Source organism: Acomys minous (assembly GCF_964271855.1).
Source record: "Acomys minous genome assembly, chromosome: 1".
NCBI lineage: Eukaryota > Metazoa > Chordata > Mammalia > Rodentia > Muridae > Acomys > Acomys minous.
In genome coordinates this window covers 25,341,430-25,360,218 of record NC_140483.1, presented here as the reverse complement: position 1 = coordinate 25,360,218, position 18,789 = coordinate 25,341,430, and the positions used below count along the sequence as shown (strand labels likewise).

Here is an 18,789-nt window from a genome sequence, read left to right as displayed (position 1 = left end):
GCCAGAAGGGTCACTCCCATCCCCCACCCAGCACTGCTTACTACTATACTGAAGTTAGGGATTAAAAAGGTGCCAAGTTGAGTGGAGAGTGACTTTCACACGAACTCTGGCGCCCCATATTTGACCACGTCCCCTGGATGGGGAGGCCTGGTGGCCCTCAGAGGAAGGATAGTAGGCTACCAAGAAAAGACTTTTTACCCTATGAGCATATACAGGGGGAGGAGGTCCCTCTCAGTCAGTCATAGAGGAGGGGAGTAGGGGAAAAATGGGAGGGAGGGAGGGAGGAATGGAAGGATACAAGGGTTGGGATAACAATTGCAATGTAATATGAATAAATTAATAAAATATATATATATTTTTAAAAAGGTGCCAAGTAAGAAACTGTCTGACCCACTTCGTACTGAGTTTAAGGATGTCCTTTAGTCTCTTTCCATACACCTGCATTTTTGTTCCTACTTCTTATACATTCTTAATAATCTTCCCTTTCATGTATGCCAGAGTCATTTCTGGAGAAGTCTACCATCTCACAAACCCTCGGCGATGCTCTCAACGCCACAGCCAGCCAGCTCTTTTCCTTCGCTCAGACTCTGAGAATGTATAAACGACATGGAACCTCATCCTCTCCCAAGCAAGCTTACTAGCAAGCTGCCACTAACCCAGTGATAATAATGGCTAACGTTATCATAGGCACAATATGGGGAGAGTCTCCCTCCGGACTTCTCTAGAAAGTGACATGACCGGTTTAAGGTGTGCTCGACAAGTCAAGCTGCCCTTGCCTTTCTTCCCAAAGAGAGAGCAATAGTTAAGATATGAACTCAGGAGAGATTCTGCCTGAAAATAGAAAGAATGCTTATGGTAAACAGCAATAGATGTCACCCCTAAAAACTACCACTTAGTGACTGGTTTGCTGTTCCCATATCCTTACCAAGGTGCTAGCCAAGCCATGTATGAGGCTCTCTAGAGATGGGAGACCTTGACTGTCAGAAAGGCCACTGATGCTTCTACTCAGTGAATACATCCTGTCCTAGTTAGACGATTCCTGATGATGATGCTCCCTCTCTGTGAGGGCATCATTAAAACCACAATAGATCACCCACACAGTCTTTTTTATGGGAGAAGCTGCTGCTTCCTCCTCCTCCTCATGTGTGTGTGTGTGTGTGTGTGTGTGTGTGTGTGTGTGTGTGTGTGTGTGTGCGTTTCTATGTAGTATATGTATGTGCTTGTGTGGCTGTGTGCATCTGGGTATCTATACAAGTGTTGTCTGTGTATGCTCAGGCTAGAGGTTGAAGTCTGGCATCTTCCTCCATTGCCCCTCACTTTATTTCTTAATACGCAGTCTCTCTCATTAGCTATCTGGATAAAGAGCTCCTAGAGGTCTCTCTGTCTCTGCTTCCCTAGTGATGCATTTATGGATGTGTCACCAGATGACTTTTTTACTCGGTTACGATGGACCCAACCTCAGGTGTTCATACTCGCAGAGCAGCCACTTTACTGATGGAGGCATCTGCCATTCCTCATTTTTAAGAGAATTAGTTTTCATCTGCTGAAACAGTTGCTCTTCTCTTGATTCCTTCCAGATCTGCCATAATTGAGTAGGACAAGACTCAATACAGAGTTGAAGGGGCCACACACGCCCCCACGTCCTGGTAGATGCTATGCCGCAATTAGAACAGACTGACATCACGTTATTAAATCATAACTACATCACCTTCCTTGCACTCCTGATTTGCTTTAATCATGCCAACAGCAAGGTTCTCCATCAACCAAACACAGCTCTGCTTTCTTCAGCAACTCCAAGCTGATAACCCCACCGCAGATTCTTGTGACCTCTAAAAGCCTGGAAATCACCCCTGAACTATAGAACAACCTCCTTTTCCAGGCTTTCCCCATGTCCCAGCTTGCTGTCATCACTGCTGAGATAGCAGACGATTGATCTGAGAAATCAAGTTGGATTGCTGTCCCAAATCTACACTCGGTTCTCCTTGTGTCTGTCTGATCGATTTCACTCTGTGCGACATAGCTTGTCGCTATGAATTTTCATGCTAGTCAGGAGCCGCCAGCGCACCCAAGAACAAGTGAAGATGGTCTGCACCCCCTCCTTGTCCCTTCAACATACTAGACCTTAGTGTCAATTTTTTAAAAAATCATCTATTGACAGATTGGGGAAAAGAGGGGTTTCATTTTCATGGCCACAGACCTGGATGCAATGGATCTGGGCCACTGGTTTTCTTCTCCAGGTGCCCTGGTCCCAGCCTGTGGTGACATTTCCTACCACTGTTGTACTAGGTGTCACCTGTTTAGCAGCTCCTCTCAGCTGAACGCATGTGGCCGCAGGTGCCACGCAAACACTGATTGTGTCTGACAGCCCTAGACGCCAGCTGCCTGCATGAAGCCTGCCCAATCGCCACATTCTTTCATGGGGAGGATGCTGCCGATGGCATGACCGATACAGAAACAAGAAACTAGGTGACTGTAAAGCTAAGACAAGTCCTACTAAGTGGCATTCTGGGCCCTGTGGCTTTGAAATAATTGGCAGTGATAGAATGAAAACAAAGGGTTGAGGGAGCCTTGTTTGCTTACACTGATGCCCTGCGGACTGTACATCTGACTGGCTGCGAGTCCGTCACTGTATCCTCCTGTCTGGCTGATAACATGGCGAAGGGTATCCACCTAGACAGAGGAACAACAACAGAGAGGCAATTAGTCAGAGAGGGGAAGGGGAAGGGATACAGCACATCATCGTTGTCATCGTCGTCATCATCATCATCATCATCATCCAGGTACTGATGGGGCACGCCACATGAAAGCCATCATTTTAGAGACACTCTTCCTGGGGGACAGTCCATAGGGAGGAGGCTGGGACTCCCCCTGATGCCAAATCCACTGTTACTTATGAGTTCAGTAAAAAACAATAAGAGAAACCTTGGGTTCCTGAAACCGAGACTGATTGCACAATGCTGTGTGAAGTGACAGGGACTATGGTACTGGAGGCAGGTGGAGGGAAGAGGATTGAGAGGCTTCCCCTTCCGCTCCCCACCACTTTTCTTCCCTAAAGATTATCTACGAAACTTGTAGGAGAGTCAAAGTTATGTTTAGTCTTGGACAGCCATATCACAGAGAGAAGGGAATGGGATAAAGACCCAGGTGGTTTTTTTTTTTTTTAATGATGATAAGTCCTTTAGTCACGTGACCAAAGTCTGCCTGTATAACCTCAAATTTGTTTGCAGGCAGTGTTTCCTGAGCAAGGGCTGAGTCACCAGCCAGCTGTCTATTCCAGGCATGTAACACTTTCTGTTCCCTGTGTCAGATAGGACACATGGGTAGGCGTGTGGCTCCCATCTTCCCAAGTCATTGTGACCCAGAGCATACGACTTCAAGCTCTCACATCACACTTCATGCTGAGCCAGTAGGATGGCTTTCTGAGGTATCTGTTCAGAAGGCAGGTGGCTTTACTAAGAAGCACACAGGCTTCACCACATACGTGACTCGATTTTTGGTTCCGTGGATGGTCTGAGCATCAGAAACTCAAGTCCATTGACCTCAGGGGTGACCAAGCATATGTGTTTAGCCAAGTTGGATTTGGGTGATATTTTTTTAAAGCTTAAAATGAAGACGGGAGAGACTAATACATTTGTCTGATCATTGATGGCTTCTTTATGTTAGCAAATTCTGAAGATGGGAACCAACACATGAGAAGGAGACTCAGAAGTGGTATGGGCTGACATTTCTTTTCCTCTGAGGGATAATGAAGATAGCAGCTCCACTTGCTTCACATGCCGCCTGCACCTCACTCTGTGCTTGGTCCTTTCCTGCCTTCCTAGTGTGACTGACACGCCAGAGCCAAATACACTCACAAAGTATGGACACCACCTCCTACGATAATGGTTCTCTTTGTTCCGATTGGCTTTGTCCTAATTGGGTTTGGTTGGTGTCTGTCTGCCTTTCCCTTCCTTGGTTTTCCCTTCTCTCTCTCAGGACAGGAGTAGGAAGCTGACACAACTGAAGGGCTCTTGGACTCTACTGAATTCACCTAGTAGCATATTGGCTGGGTCCCTACCTGTGATTGCACGTTGGCTCCAACCTGGGCCCCTTGGTAAGAATCCCCATTGAGTGACTGCACGCTCATGAACAAATCTCCAGAGTTTGACATGTTAAAAGAACTGGAAGAACCTGGAAAGGAAAGAGTGAGGCACCTGAATCACAGAAAGGAAAAGGCTCGACCCCCGCAATCAACAGCCAAGTGGAGAATGACATGCAAAGCAAACCCCCAAAATCAAATGTAAGGAAAAAAAAAAACATCCACAGAGCCTGGTTAGTAGCATGAAGAGAAGAGTAAGCAAGAGAGTGCATACTGTTGCTGTGATGTGAAGCGACCCCTTACTACAAGTTGCTACTAAGATTGCTTTCTGCTAGTGACTTTAAGCTGAGAAAGGAAAGTTGTATTTGTCAATTTCGTCTACTTCGGGTCTCTTTTTTATGCCTCTAACGTGCAAATGTTGGCCAGGAGGCCAAGAAGATGGAGAATATGGCCATTAATATGGACTGGCCAGTGAGACTTCTACCACTGTAATAAAGTATCAGGGTACCTTTTCTGGGGTCTAAATATGCTTTGCTGAGCCCATCTACTTGAATTGGGGCAGCACACAGGAGGCAAGTGCATAGAGGCAATGTCTCCTGGGGTCTATTAATACTCTCCATTTCTAGAAATAAACATTTTTGCTATGTGACAATAACCCAGGAAAGCCCAAAGATTGCAAGGTTATATGAGAATGGCTTATTCTTTCTGTCAGTTTGCCAGAATATAGAAAGATGAAGCAGAACACTGGGCCACGATTCTCCAGCATGCATGAAATGCTTTTAGAAAATTTTAAAACAGGCCTCCAGAAGGAGAGCTTAACAGGGGCTTTCACCTCCCAGAGATGGAGGTTCCATCTGGTTGGTTCTAGGTCCATCCACAGGCTCCTATGGGATGAACCTAGCCCAAGCTCACCCTGAACACCAGGGCTTATGAAGCCAATTAGAGCTCTGAAGTCATCATGCAGCTCAGCGCACAGGAAAGAGAGCTCAGCGTGCAAAGTCTGGTTAAAAACATGACGTTAGCCTGGCGAAGGAGAAACCTCAGGGACCCAGGTCAGTTGCTGTCTGTGACTTCTAACCCTGTGCTATTGCCCTGCGAGTCTTCTGACAGCCTCCACCCATGGGGAAATCACCCAGCAATGAGTCCTGCCTCCTGTCTCATGCTTTCCATCTCTCCTCCCAGGACAGAGATCTGAGCTCAGCCAGAGAGCTGTCTATCCACAGGCAAGCAGAGGAGAAGACCTTTTCTTTTCCCCCCCAGAGAAGAGCCACTTAATAGGCAGTGCATTCTCCACTGTGCCACAGCACTTGATATACAACTGTCTACTGTGTCATCGCCTGTCAACAGCAAGAGCCATTTAGAGGAACCAGGTGTTTGTAATCTTGGGAACAACCCCCAAGTTAAGAACTATCTCCGTCTTCCTTTGTCTTGGGGAGCTTGCATTTTCATCCAAGAAGCCGTGTAACTATATTTCTACATAAGCTGACGCTGCCTCTCATTCCTGCTTTTCCATGCAAAGGAAATGTCATCTTCATGGGTTGAGAAGAGACTAAGATATCAACTAAAGGGCTGCGTCTTGTCTGGCACATATTTTCCTATTTGGTTTATCTGGAAAGAACTAGAAACACTGGCTCTTAGCCAAAACAGGAGGAATGAGATCTCATGGTGTGCAGTTTATAGTCAGTCAGTGGGATGAACACCTTGGTCTGTAACATCCTTCCATTAGTATGGCATACTATTTTTGAAACCATCCTACCCAACTATGGAAGAGGCAGCATGTATCACAGATCCTACCCTTGTGCTTACATAGCAAACCCAGGCTTCAACATATGAGTTGTAGCGCCCCGCCCGCCCACCTCAGATCAAGTTTGGAGTCACAGAGACATAGCCTTAACAATAAAACCATTGCACTATACGAGTCCTGCTCAGCACTCATCGGAACCAAGAACCGTCACAGTAGCTGTATGCATGTCATCAGACCATCCATGCTCCTTGCCCCCAAAGTGCTGAGTCTGAAGTCTAGGTACTTTATTTCTCTCCCACCATCAGCTACCACGTAATAGTCACACATGCTGTATGCCTGGCTGAGGGTTTATTGGTAATCGCTACACAAACTGTGCCATGGGAGAAATCCCCAAAGGGCTACAGTGATGCCAAGGAGCATGGCATCCATAGACGCATGCAGACATAGAGTGTGCCACGGACAAGATATACACTGCAATTGACACAGGTGATTTAAGAAATATATGTGCATAGATAAATGGTAAATATGTCTGGCTGTGTAATATACACAGGGATAAATATGCGCATACAAATGTACTTCATGTACAAATGCATTTGTATCAGAGCAGTAATTGCAGAAATAGTCCCTTTGTGCTCTTGGCTGTGCTGTTTCAGCATTTCATGGCCTCTGTACACCCATGTATGGCACTGTCATGGCTTCTGACTATCCGTTGAGAATACAGATGCAGTGATGGAGTAGATAGAAGAGAAAAGGTGCTCCTAGTAGCACAATAAAGGCTATCCAAGCATCAAGGTGTGTGTATGTGGGTGGGGAGAGGTGTTCTTCACTCAGCATTGAAGGTTGAAAAGAGCGGTTCATTGAATGGAGAGCCTCCTGAGAAATGCACACCTCCCAGACAGAAAGTGAATGGGCTTTCTTGGAAGTGCCATGAAATTCCCAGAGAGCAACCTAGTTTGCTGAGGTGGCCCAGTCTCTTTATCTGCAGAGCGCTGCGGGGTGATCAGCAGTGACTAGAGATGCACGCCACGGTGTGCTTGGCAGCGGAAAGGCTCTGCATGTGGCTTGGGAATGAAGGCAAGTGCCACACAGATACTTGGGCTGTGTGCAGAATCACACCTGCACTTAGTTAGATTGAGAAGAAATAAAGGAACACCCAGGAATCCAATGCATGTGCTCAGGCAAACACTGTGACATGGAAATGTGTTAGCATCCATTTTCATAAGGCAAGTTCCTCTGAAGGTAGTACTTTTCACTTCACATGACCTTTTAGGAGTCTAAAGTTCTTCAGAAGAACAAAAGAAACAAAACTCAAATACGTGATTAAAAACCCAACTAACTTAATAATAAAAATGTAATAAGCCAAACTCAGAGCACGCTTTCCTACGCTTGGCACTATTGACACTTTAGGCTGGCTAACTCTTTGCTTCAGGGAGCATCTTATGCCTCGTGGGATGGTTAAGTGGACCTCCATCTCTATCTATATTAGTAATACGCTCTAAGATGACAACAGTGGAAGCCATCTCCAGATTCTACTAGGGGTACACACACCCAAAAATGAGAACTAGTGACTCACAACAAAGATAGGGTGTGTGTTTGTCTTAAGAAACTCAAAATGTTTACATATGAGAGCTCACGGCTTCTTATGGGGTGTGTGTATGTTTTATGAGGCTAATATTGCTTTAATTTCTGTAGCCTAAAAAAAACAAGTTTCCCATGGATGAGGTGACCAGCCTGATTCAGCCAGACTTCCATGTCATCTGGGGGTAGAGAGCAGGACAGATCTCATTCGATGTAAACATAATTATGTCTCATTCTTGCTTCCAAGAAAGTGTCTGCTTCTTTCTGAGTCACCAGCTCATGCATGCTTTTATGACCTTTTCAAACATGAGAAACTGAATACTCATCACCTGGGCTGGGGGGCAGGGGGAGTTCCTTTCCAGTGAGCTATAGCCAAGGATTTTTAAAAATAATTTTGTCAATTGGTCCTCTCACTCCTCCCCCACCCCCTTCCTCTCTCTCTCTCTCTCTCTCTCTCTCTCTCTCTCTCTCTCTCTCTCTCTCTCTCTCAACTTCATTTCTTTCATCCTTTCCCATTGTCACATCTGCTGGAAGACACAATGAAGTATGCTAACTGTCTCTCTACACTTGGAAGTGCCCCCACATTGCCCAGTCCTAAGTGGTTTTTATGAAGTGGACTTTGGAAAAGGAGGCAAAGTCTACTGGATAAACAGGGCTATTTAGGTGTGGCTTGCCGACCCTCCTGCAGTGCCATTCCCCACATGAAAGCCAGGGGAGGGAGCAGGGTTTATGTGCACTGCTGCCTTTCTTGCCATGGAAATGGGTATGGAAACTAAGCAACAATTCTGGGAGAATTTCCATTTCCATGTTGAGACTATAACACTGTCCTGGTTGCCAGAATCCTAGACTTCAAAATCTACCCAAATAGCTTTTCATATACTAACCTCTTATTTACAATCTCTTTCTATTACCATTTCTACTTTGAAATTACTCAAGAGCCGGCACACAAAACATTCTATGTAAAAGTTTGAGCACTTATCTTCCACTCTGTGCCATGACCTGGGCTGTTAAAAGCTGAAGAAAATACAGAAAAATCCATTTATAACTTTTCCTGTTAAGACATTTATCTTTTAAAATTCCATGCTATTGCACATCTACAATAGTGTTTTCTTTGGTCTCTGTATTAGAAAGAGAACATTACAAAGGGCTCTTCTGCAAATTATTTCCAACAACTTAGGCACAACTGGAAGGCTTAACTCAAGTTTTCCATAATAATGTACTTTGCGCTCAGAATAGTCAGATGAAGTTTAAGCCACCAGAAAATTCCTTAGAAAACTGTAATCAGACTGACATTCCATAAGAGCCAACATAGTTCTTAAACACAGAGTGGGGGTTAAAATGCTTACTTTTCTCTTTTTAAGGGCTTTAGGAAAGAAAAATAGTTATGGATTTAGTAATGAAGGGAGCCCACAGGGCCCTTCTAAGGACTAGTCATAAATCATGCTAAGCCATCTGTGATGCAGATATAGCAGGGACAGGGAAAAAGTCATTTTGATATCTGCTTTGCATTATGATAACCTCTGCAGGAGTGTTGAGTGCATTTTTGCTAATATTGACAGAATTATACTTTTTTCCCAAAGAGATAAGTGAGAATGCCTGCCTAGCGCTGCACTTCCCCTCCTGATGCTGGCTTTGAAATCTTTAATAATGGAGCAGAAAAGAAAAGAGAAAGCGGTGGCTATGAACCCCTGAGCCTGGATCTTTTATCAATCACACCATGATGAGGAAGAAGAACAATGGCCAACAACAACAGCAACAACAACAACAACAACAACAAAACCAAAGGAACTTCCAAAAGCAAATGTGTTCTTCAGGGTAACCTGACCTGTACAGCTGAGAAACATAAAACTCAAGCAAATTAAACAGTGTTTTATGATGCCAATGTTTACAAAACGAAGGGCTCTCTTCATGCCTGATTCCAACTGAACAAAAGGTCACGGTAGTTTAACCCAGGGACTTGGAGAACCTGGTAACATATTAATGCAAGGAGAAGCACACAGAAGAAAAGTGTGTGGTGCCCTACAGGTGTCCAGTTACAAAGGCAGCATATGGCAGGAAGAACTCCTTTAGTGAACAACTAGGCTGTGAGGCCGAAGTCACCATATATACTCATAGAAATCTGATTTGTAGCCATATTATGAGCCAATATACTTAGATTTGCTAGTGTGTCGCTGGTGTCATCAGACTTAGAAGTGCACTCCAAATTCCAAAGAAATGGATTTTGTCTGTTACAGAGAAGAACATTGACACTAAACAGATTTAATAAGGAAATGTTTGTTTTCCCTTTATCCCCTCCAGTAGAAGTGTCAACGTGCTTTCTACAGCATACAGACATGAAGGTTATACTTCATATATTACTGACTTTTTATTGGCATCATGGAAATTCGCAAGTGACAGCACAGTACATTTCCCAAAATGCACTTCTATGTCCGCATGTTCATGAAAATAAAACCTAGACCCAGAGTACATGACTGAGATTATAATATGAACACTTGAGCCTGAAAGGTCTTAATTAACAGCACGGGCTTCTCCTGATAGTTTATTTACATAAAGAAACCCAATACAAGAAGACAATAAGGAATAATATCTCTAAGCACCATCTAGGAACTACTGTAGCCTGGCTCTGCAGGAGTTCACCAAGAAGAACTTTGCTACAAGAGTGAACGTTCCGGCATGGAATGCAGGCCAGCACATGACACAGACATGATGCTGTGTGGACAACAGGAGAGACAAGCACAGGAATTGCCTCTATGTATCAAGCTTTATCTGTGAGTTTAGAAGCCTCGTTAAATCCAAACAATATACTCCCATTTTTTAACTTAAACAGACGCATTACAACGCAAACTTTCAGACAGCCCCGTCTTATAAACACATTGCCTTCGTCCTTTGGGTACGACAAAAGAAACCTCAAAATGGTCACTACCACAACAAATGATAATTGGATGTATAAATCAATGAATCAAAACCTGTAGGCATTAAAATAAAGTCACAACGTAGGAAAAACAAATGTACAAATGGAGAACAGTGCCCCCCCCCCAAATCAAAGAAGAAACTAACCCGCTGAGTTGGGAGTGGAGGGCGAGTTAGCTTGGCTTCCATGGGCTGACACATTGGTGGCAGTGACAGCCGTTTTGGCAGCATAAATATTGGCTTCCTCTTGAAATTTACCTATGTTCTTCTTGTACCGGATTCGCTTATTTCCAAACCAGTTTGATACCTAGAGCAGCAGGAGAGAAGATGAGAGAATTAGCACTTTGCCCAGAAGAAGATGTTGCAGAGAAACAGAAGGATTGTGATGGGTGAGACGGGACCATTTGATCTTACTTATGACTTTTGTAATATCAAGTAAAAGCCCAGGACAACCACCTAATATGGGTTCTTTGAAATTCCACAAGACCACTGTGATAGCAGCTCTCCCGTGGAAGCCTTGCTCACCAAAGCTAGGATTCTCAACTTAGAACCAGTATTTTACATTTTCATATTTTCTCGTTTATGACATTTATTTAAATGCACTAAGAGAAATTCTTGTTCTTTGTAAAGCAGCACTAATCTGACAGTGTGCAATCAAAATACACAGACCTTTAAAATAGCCACATAAATCTATACTAACATATGGATGCTTCCATGCATACATTAATTTTGGAAATTTTTAGAAGTTAAATGACCTTAATGGACTTTGATTCTTAGCCATATTATGCTATAGACTTTATCAATATAATTTCACTGATTATCTAGTACAATCATCTTGGTCTTATCTATGGAAAAAAACAAATAACTGACTCATCAACTAATTATTACTTTGAATTCCTGCTTTTAAATGTTAAAGCCAATGAACACAATAAATCTAATTTACTTTCCTTTGTTCATTTATTTCCTTCCTGTGGCTCACAGCAGCTGTCTTGGCTCAAGTTAGTACTTCTCCATTTATACAAAGACTTCTTCCAGAAAGGAGTCAGGACATACATTGACATTTACCCCACAAGTCTTGCCTCAGGGAGGAAGGCCTAATAACACCGTACATTCTAGATGTGATTTGGGACTACAGTACTTGTGGCTCTTATTTAATTACAGAACAAACTATGAAAACTGGTAAGGGAAGAATAAATTGATCACGCACGTACCACACCTCACATACAATTCACATCAACCCTACACCAACAATGGCAGATAAAGAAAATGTAAGGTTAAAAACTACACTATTTTTCCAATGCATTCACAAAGCTAAAAGACCAAGCCAGCAAGCCTTTAAATGCCTGTGTGGTTTATTCTACAGCAGAAATGCCAAGTCTCTGTTACAAGTATCACACTGTACCAGTGCAATATTAGTAACCAAGAGAGAAAATATTCAATAATAAACCACTGTATTTGTTGTTAAATGCAAAAGAGCAGAGTTAAATTGGAAGGGGAAGGGCGCTTCTGAGTACAATTCCAGACCACGCCACGTCTAACTGCACTTTGAAATTCAAATTTCTCTTGATCTAAGTTTCACTGTTCGTATGAATCAATCATAATTATCATTGCTTACTGATTTACATGTGCAACAGGGAAGGAGGGAAAAGGTAGATACATTTTTCAAAAGCAACTGGAAAAAAGAGGGAAAAGATGAAGGTGATTTAAGAGGATCTTATAGGAAGAAAGGAAATGACCCCGGTTCAGTTCTATTAGCTGTACATGGACAAACAAGAAGAATGTCCCATGGGAAAGATTTCTTGTTTCAGTGAGAAGACACCTGACTGGGAAGATGTTAGGCAGGTTCAGGCACTTCCTACAGGGCCTACATAGTGGTACCCTCTATCTCAGATACTGTGCAGAGCCAGTGTTTCATTAATTAATACTCAACTGTCATAGACTAAAGGGATGATATGTGTTGAGCACTAGGGACGCATGTGGCTGAAGTAGCATGACTCAGACAACACAGAAACGATAATAGATGTCGTGGGGAGTGTTTGATTTACATCACAAACATGTTATGTTCCAAGAGCCTATGGGCAGAGCCCTGGCAAAATCCAGCGGGAAGTAAGATACATGAGTTCAGTGTTCCGGGACAAAAGCTCCATCTGGATGCTCAAATGGAGTTGCATTTGGAGCCTCGAGAGTGCGTAGAGTAGTGCATTTTGTAGTTAAGTATTCACAGATGGCTCTTCAAAGCAGATTCCAGAATCTGTTCTCAAAGACTTGGATACAGGGTTGGTATATGACTCAGGAGTCTGCAGTGCTCACAGCTCACATGAGTGATGTGCTGCTGGGGTTGCTACTGCTGCTCTCTGATGACCACACCCTGAGTAGCATTCACACGGAAGGAGGACCCTTGGGAGAAGGGTCATCAGAAGCATGTCAGATGGATTTAGGTATATGAGCCCATTCTTGTTGGAGGTGGGGGTGGGGGGTGGGGGGTGGGCAGTGTCATGAGAGAAACCAATATAGCTTTCTAATACACGTCAAAAGAAGTTGTGACTGAAAAGGGATGATTAAGGTCCACTGCCTGGAGCATGGACTGATGAAAGCTAAGGAAAGAAGGACAGTTTAGAAGGGGCAGGGTGAGAGTGAGCAGACTTCAAAAGTCTGAGAGGGGCTGGCCCCTGGGAAGAGAGGAAACTCAGATAGCGGCCCCAAGAAACGGAGGATCATTGGACGGATACCCCTGAGTTGGATGTGAAAACGGTGGTTATTGGGTTTCCAGCTCCTAAAGAAAGCTGGGAAAAAACAGTACACTTCAGTAGATTTGAGAAGCCAGAGGCAGCTTTAAGGTGTAGCTTCCAAACAACCGTGCTTGGAGAACGGTATCATAAAGCCTCTCCAAAAGGAAGAGTGAATCCCCTAGAATCCCACACTAACTCTTGCCATGAACAAGCTCCCAGCCTATTTTTCTATGAATGGCATCATGTTGGTTCTCCCCAGACTTTGCCTGATAATGTGGAGCAGCTTAGCCTGCCTGCTGTTGTTATTGTCACAGTGGTGTTATTGGTGGTGGTGATGGTGTGTATGTGTGTGTGTGTGGGGGGGGGCGTGGGGAGGGCAAGGATGGCATGGTCACGGGATAGGTAAAAGAAAGAGAAAGGAGACCACAGCATATAAACAATAGTTTTGGCGAACAAAGTGTCCACCATGTGGGGTTCCGTGATGAAGGAGGTAGATGTTGCTCGGGCAAATGCCAAGATCACTAGCTATGCCCTTGCCTGGCTACAGGAGGATGCTCCCTCATCTCTAGATAAGTTTAAAATCTGGAACGATGGGCTTTAGATTCAGCCCACGGAGTGGCATAACTCTGCCTTAGAAGTACAGGACATTATGCACGAAACCTAGTGAGCTGTCACTTCCTGGTGTGGGTCATGCCTTCAAGCCACTCCTCAGATACACCACCAGTAGCAAAGAGCATTGTTTCTCCCCCCACCCCCCCACCCCTGTCTTTATAGACAAGAGGCCTAAATCTAGACAAAAATGGTAAGAGCCCTAGAAAGGCACTAGGCTAGGCATCTTGAGTTTGAACACCTGGGTTCGGCTTTCCTTAACTGTCAAGACTGGAAATGACATTTCAGCTAGGTCAGAGAAGCCACTGAAGGCCTGGGTTAAAAGGCCCATATGCACGTTGCCTTGTCTAAGAGGATGTTTCCAAGGACAACCACTACTGTAAAGAAGTCTACTTCTCAAATCTAGGGGACTCTATTATTTTTCTTGTACTTTTTTTTTTCTGAGGCAGGGGCTTGCTTTTCTTCTTATAGTCATGTTAGAGATTTCCATGTCTATACAATTTTTGCACCATGTATCTTTCCTAGTCAGTAGGCACCTGTTACAGTTAATGTATGTTGGAGGAAGGGGGCACTCGGTGACACTTGGTAAAACCATTCCAATGTAACCACAGTGCTACGCTAAATTCCTCCTTCCAATCAGCTATTAATTGGGAATCAGAATACCAAGAAAAAGCTTTTACAATACTTTTGTTCAAGTAGTTTGATTCACTGACTTAAAATAAAAAAGATTCATTTACTCATGTATTTTATGCACGCGTGCTCTGTCTTCATAGGCACCAGAAGAGGGCATCAGATCCCAGTACAGATGGTTGTGAGCCACCATGTGCATGCTGGGAATTGAACTCAGGACTTCTGAAAGAACAGTCAAGTGTTCTTAACCACTGTGCCATCTTTCCAACCCTGATTCACCGACTCTTATTAAACTTCTCCCTAGTTTGGGATAAAAATGCTAAGGGGTTGCCTAAGTTGGGAGAAACAGCAGAGAAGGCATTGTACATATAATAAAATGTTACCCATCTGCAGGGAGCCCATCCCTCTTTTCACCCAGTATTCTCCTTTTTCCCTTCCTTTGGTTAATTTCTTCACAGACACTAAGAGCTTATCTTGCCCTTTTAAGGCTCTCACTGGTGGATCATACAAGACCTGGATGTCCAAAACCCAACAGCCAACTCCCCGAGCTCCAGGATCCTGCCACGAAGTTCCACCAGGTAGGGCGGTGGCTCTTCAAGGGTCCTCTCACCTGGGACACCGTGATGCCACACTTCTTGGCTAACTCCTCTTTGGCTTCCTCACTGGGATAAGGGTTGCTGAGATGGGAATAGAAATATTCGTTCAGAATTTCTGTGGCTTGCTTGTTGAAATTCCGTCTCTTCCGCCTTCATGTGGAAAAAGGGAAAGGGATAAGAAAAGTCAGGTTAGGTAAACAGAGAGCAGGGTAGCTTCTAGAAGGAGAAAGCCAAGGGTTCACTGAGCAAAGGGTGAGTTAGAGGGAATATGCAAAAGAAGCCAGATGCCCAAACCACTAAGCACAATTGTTCTGCATTTCACATGCACTGGAGAAGAGAATGTCTGTACATTCAGGCCGCCCTGGGTTTGAGTCCTAGACCAGCTAGATACCAACTGGGTGACTGTATGTCTCCCTAAGCATCAACTTCTTCAACTCAATGTACAGAGGTCCTAGTTAGTGCTCAAGGACCACCCACAGGAAGTACTCAATGGAACACTTAGCACCCAAAAAAGCCAGAGACACAGTGTTTGCATTCCAGACCTTTCCTTCTTGGGAATGAGCTTATGCTATTTACCTCACTTATGAGGTAGATGGGGCTATTCCTACTCACAGATGATGATGATGATGATGATGATGATGATGATGATGATGATGTGTGTGTGTGTGTGTGTGTTATTGTTGTTGTTGTTGTTCTTGTTCTTGTTGCTTTTCAAGACAGGGTTTCTCTATGTAGCCCTGGCTGTTCTGGAACTTGGTCTGTAGCCCAGCCTGGCCTTGAACTCAGAGATCAACCTGCCTCTGCTTTCCAGGTGCTGGGATTAAAGGCGTGCACTGTTGCCACCACCATGGTCACCCAGTCCTATTGCCAGAGTAAATACTGTGTTCTAAGTCACTCAGGAGGCATGCTATGGAGATACTTTAGGTCTGCCTGGCATCCAACCCACCTTCTTGCTTCTATATAAACTGTGTCCTGGCAGTGACACAAGACTCTTTAGGACAAGTTAAAACTGAGTTATCATTTTCTCTCTATTCTATCCGCATGCAAATGTATCCAACATTTAAAAAAGCCATCTGTGGAAGAGGGCAGGAAACTGACTGGGATTAGCCCCCTGACTGCCTGACCTCCCTCAAACAGAGAGAGAGGTGGCATGTCCTCAGCAGAAACAGCTGCTAAATGGTAAAATAAAAGCTCACAGAATTCCTCCTCATACACAGCTTGCCAAAAGGAAAAAGACCATTTTTCTTTTCATAAAAGCATTTTTCTGCTTTAAAAAAAAAGGCTGCTAATTGAACAAATTTCAAGTGGGAATCACTTTATAGCTTCCTCACTGCTAGGTCCTGTGGGTAGTTGGGCAGGTTTCTTAGAGGACTCTGGGCTCTTTGTAGACCCGGTTTTTTTCTCCTTGAAGTGGGTGAAGCCTTACTTTGTAAATTCCCTCTCTTAGCACATTTACCTGCCTTGCTTTTTGTCAAAGTTACTCCTTAAAGAAAAGAATTCTAGAACATCTCTGGTTACGCCAGGATAGAGACTTTCCAAATTTAGCCAACAGAAAGCACCAGTGGCCTTGCTAGACTGGAAATTTAGCTAATATTGTATTTTCAGGGTCCCTCTCGGATTAATTAACACAATAAAGTACCTGATTTTACCGGATGAACACCATCTGCCCACAGGTATCAACTGCATCTGTCCAGATTATGCCAAGCCCAAGTCACTCTCCTAAATCACACTGAGTTTCTGGGTCATCCAGCATCGGAAATTGGACAGATTGGATTTAAACACCCAAAGAAAAGGGAGGCATGTGTGGAAAGCCCTTGCCTAATAGAAATTCAAGGAAGAATTGCCTATTGGTTAGTCTACCCTCTGGGTTTGCCTTCAAAGAACCCCTGGCTGTTCTTTTCCTACAGATAGTTATGTTGGGGGCTGGGGAGCTAGAGCTGGAATGCTCCCGTCACTGGGAGAACCCCAAGTCCTTCAGCCCATTATTTGCAATTAGCATTACAGTGTATTTTTTGGGAGTCTTCCAACTGAGCTCAAAGGAAACCTCCCTGGAATGAGCTAGTGGTGCAGAGATAGTGCAAACAGCTGTTGCTGGCTCTCTCGGCATCGTGACGCGCGATCTTCCCTAGGTGGTCTCGTCTACTCAGATGGACTTGCTTATCACCTCTCTCAGTAGCTGTCTTAATCTGTCTCTGAAATCCCCGTGATCAGGATTTTTTTCAGAGCTTCCAGAAATATGGTGAAAATAACTCATGTCTGAAGGTGAGGTTGAGAGTGGAGACAACTGCTTTCCTTGCTCGAGTGGTACTGACTAATAGGTTAACGTCTGAGGTCTCCAGCCAATCAGAAGCAGTGATTGGTTGGTGAAGGGAGGTAGCATGCATGTATGCGTGCATGCATGTGCGTGTGCGTGTGTGTGTGTACATGAGATATGCATAGTATATATAGGCACTGCTAGAAGAGGGTGTCAAACCTCCTGTTATGGATGGTCACAGACAATTCTAAGTCTAGAAGTGGTGCTGGGACCCAATCCTATGGAAGAGTGGCAAGTACTTTTAATTGCTGCGCTAGCTCTCCCCACCAGGATCTTGGCTTTTAAGGTAAGAAAATGTGGTTGCTTACTGAGTATTACAGCATCTTAAAGACAGAAGGCTGTCTGTGGCCCACAGGAAACTCTTTTCTTTTCTTTTTCTTTTTTCAAGAGCCACGATAATGAGGAGCACAGACTCCCTCTTACTGCACACTTATCCTCATCTGACCATGGCCTCACAGCAGGTCCCGACAGTGCTGATCTCTCACTTCTATCCCTTTGTTCCACCCCTGATGTCACTGCTATTTTTGAATGGTTTAGATGAGCCAGTGTGTATCACAGCACTGCTGACTAATGGTGTCAAGTAGTGTTTCTGTGATGAGGGAATGTTCTATGTTTGTGTTATCCAATACAGTAGCCATAGTGACTTGAGGCTACCATGCAGCTAGTGACTAGTGGAGCTAACAATCTAATTTTAGAAACATATTAGCATTCTAATTTTATATTTGACTTTAGAGTCAAATGGCCATAAACTAGGCATGCCCCTTTACACTGATGTAGCCAGAAGCCATGCTTAAGCAACCGTCACGGAAGAGAATTTAGGATACCAAAGAAATACTGCGTGACCATGGAACCCACCGCTTGCTTCAACTCTGTAAGAAAGCTGTGTTTGTCTTTAAACAAGAACAATATCCTGTGACTATTTCATAAGGTATGGGCAGTGTTTCCTTCTCTCACTCTGCTGGCCCAGTCTGGGGGACAGAGAGGTCAGAAGTTGTTCACTACAGACTCTCCCAGCTTAGCGCATCCTTCGCAGAGTCACTATGGCAACCTTCCTAAGCCAACAAACGTGCTCCTTTACTCACGTCGCTAAGCTATAAAATGGATAATATGTACTTATATTACATATAAATATGTAGCTCTATACGTTGTACTTATTCACATACTAAAGATAGTAATATCTAAGTGTGTTAAATACAAATGTACAAGATCACTGGCCTAGATTTGCTATGAGCACTATACTGGGATTACAAAATGAGCATTATGTGTCAAGCACTGTGCTTGTTTCTCAGGTAAGGAATCAGTCCCATTTTATGGATACAAAAACTGAGCCTTTGGGAGGATAAGCCACTTCCCCATGACCACAGGGGCCATTTACACTGTAGCCGGGATCCAGTGGATTTACTTTGAACTCAGTGGAATTACAGAGTTTATGTAATGCTTTCTCACAACCCTTCCCTAAACACCGCTGAGGGTTCTGCTCCTGTAAATTAGGGATTCACAATCTCCTCTGGTGCAGCTAAGGTTTTCAGTGTGCCCATCCATCCTACTCCTCGGTCCTCATTTTCCCCAATTCTATAACTGTTACACTATTTTTTTTTTTT

General features: G+C 44.0%; 1 protein-coding gene across 5 annotated transcripts in view; it reads right to left on the bottom strand.

The window, feature by feature from the left end:
• Positions 1–18,789, bottom strand: part of PBX1 (PBX homeobox 1) — a 309,744-nt gene that overhangs the window by 63,411 nt on the left and 227,544 nt on the right. For 3 of the 5 annotated variants that reach the window (XM_084789024.1, XM_084789023.1, XM_084789025.1), the window contains 4 exons: positions 14,889–15,024; positions 10,458–10,617; positions 4,058–4,170; positions 2,581–2,670 (listed from right to left, as the gene is read on the bottom strand). In XM_084789024.1, coding sequence (XP_084645150.1) covers positions 2,581–2,670; positions 4,058–4,170; positions 10,458–10,617; positions 14,889–15,024 — 499 coding nt within the window. The remainder of the gene's footprint in view (positions 1–2,580; positions 2,671–4,057; positions 4,171–10,457; positions 10,618–14,888; positions 15,025–18,789) is intronic. The other 2 variants (XM_084789027.1, XM_084789026.1) reach the window with 1 other exon arrangement.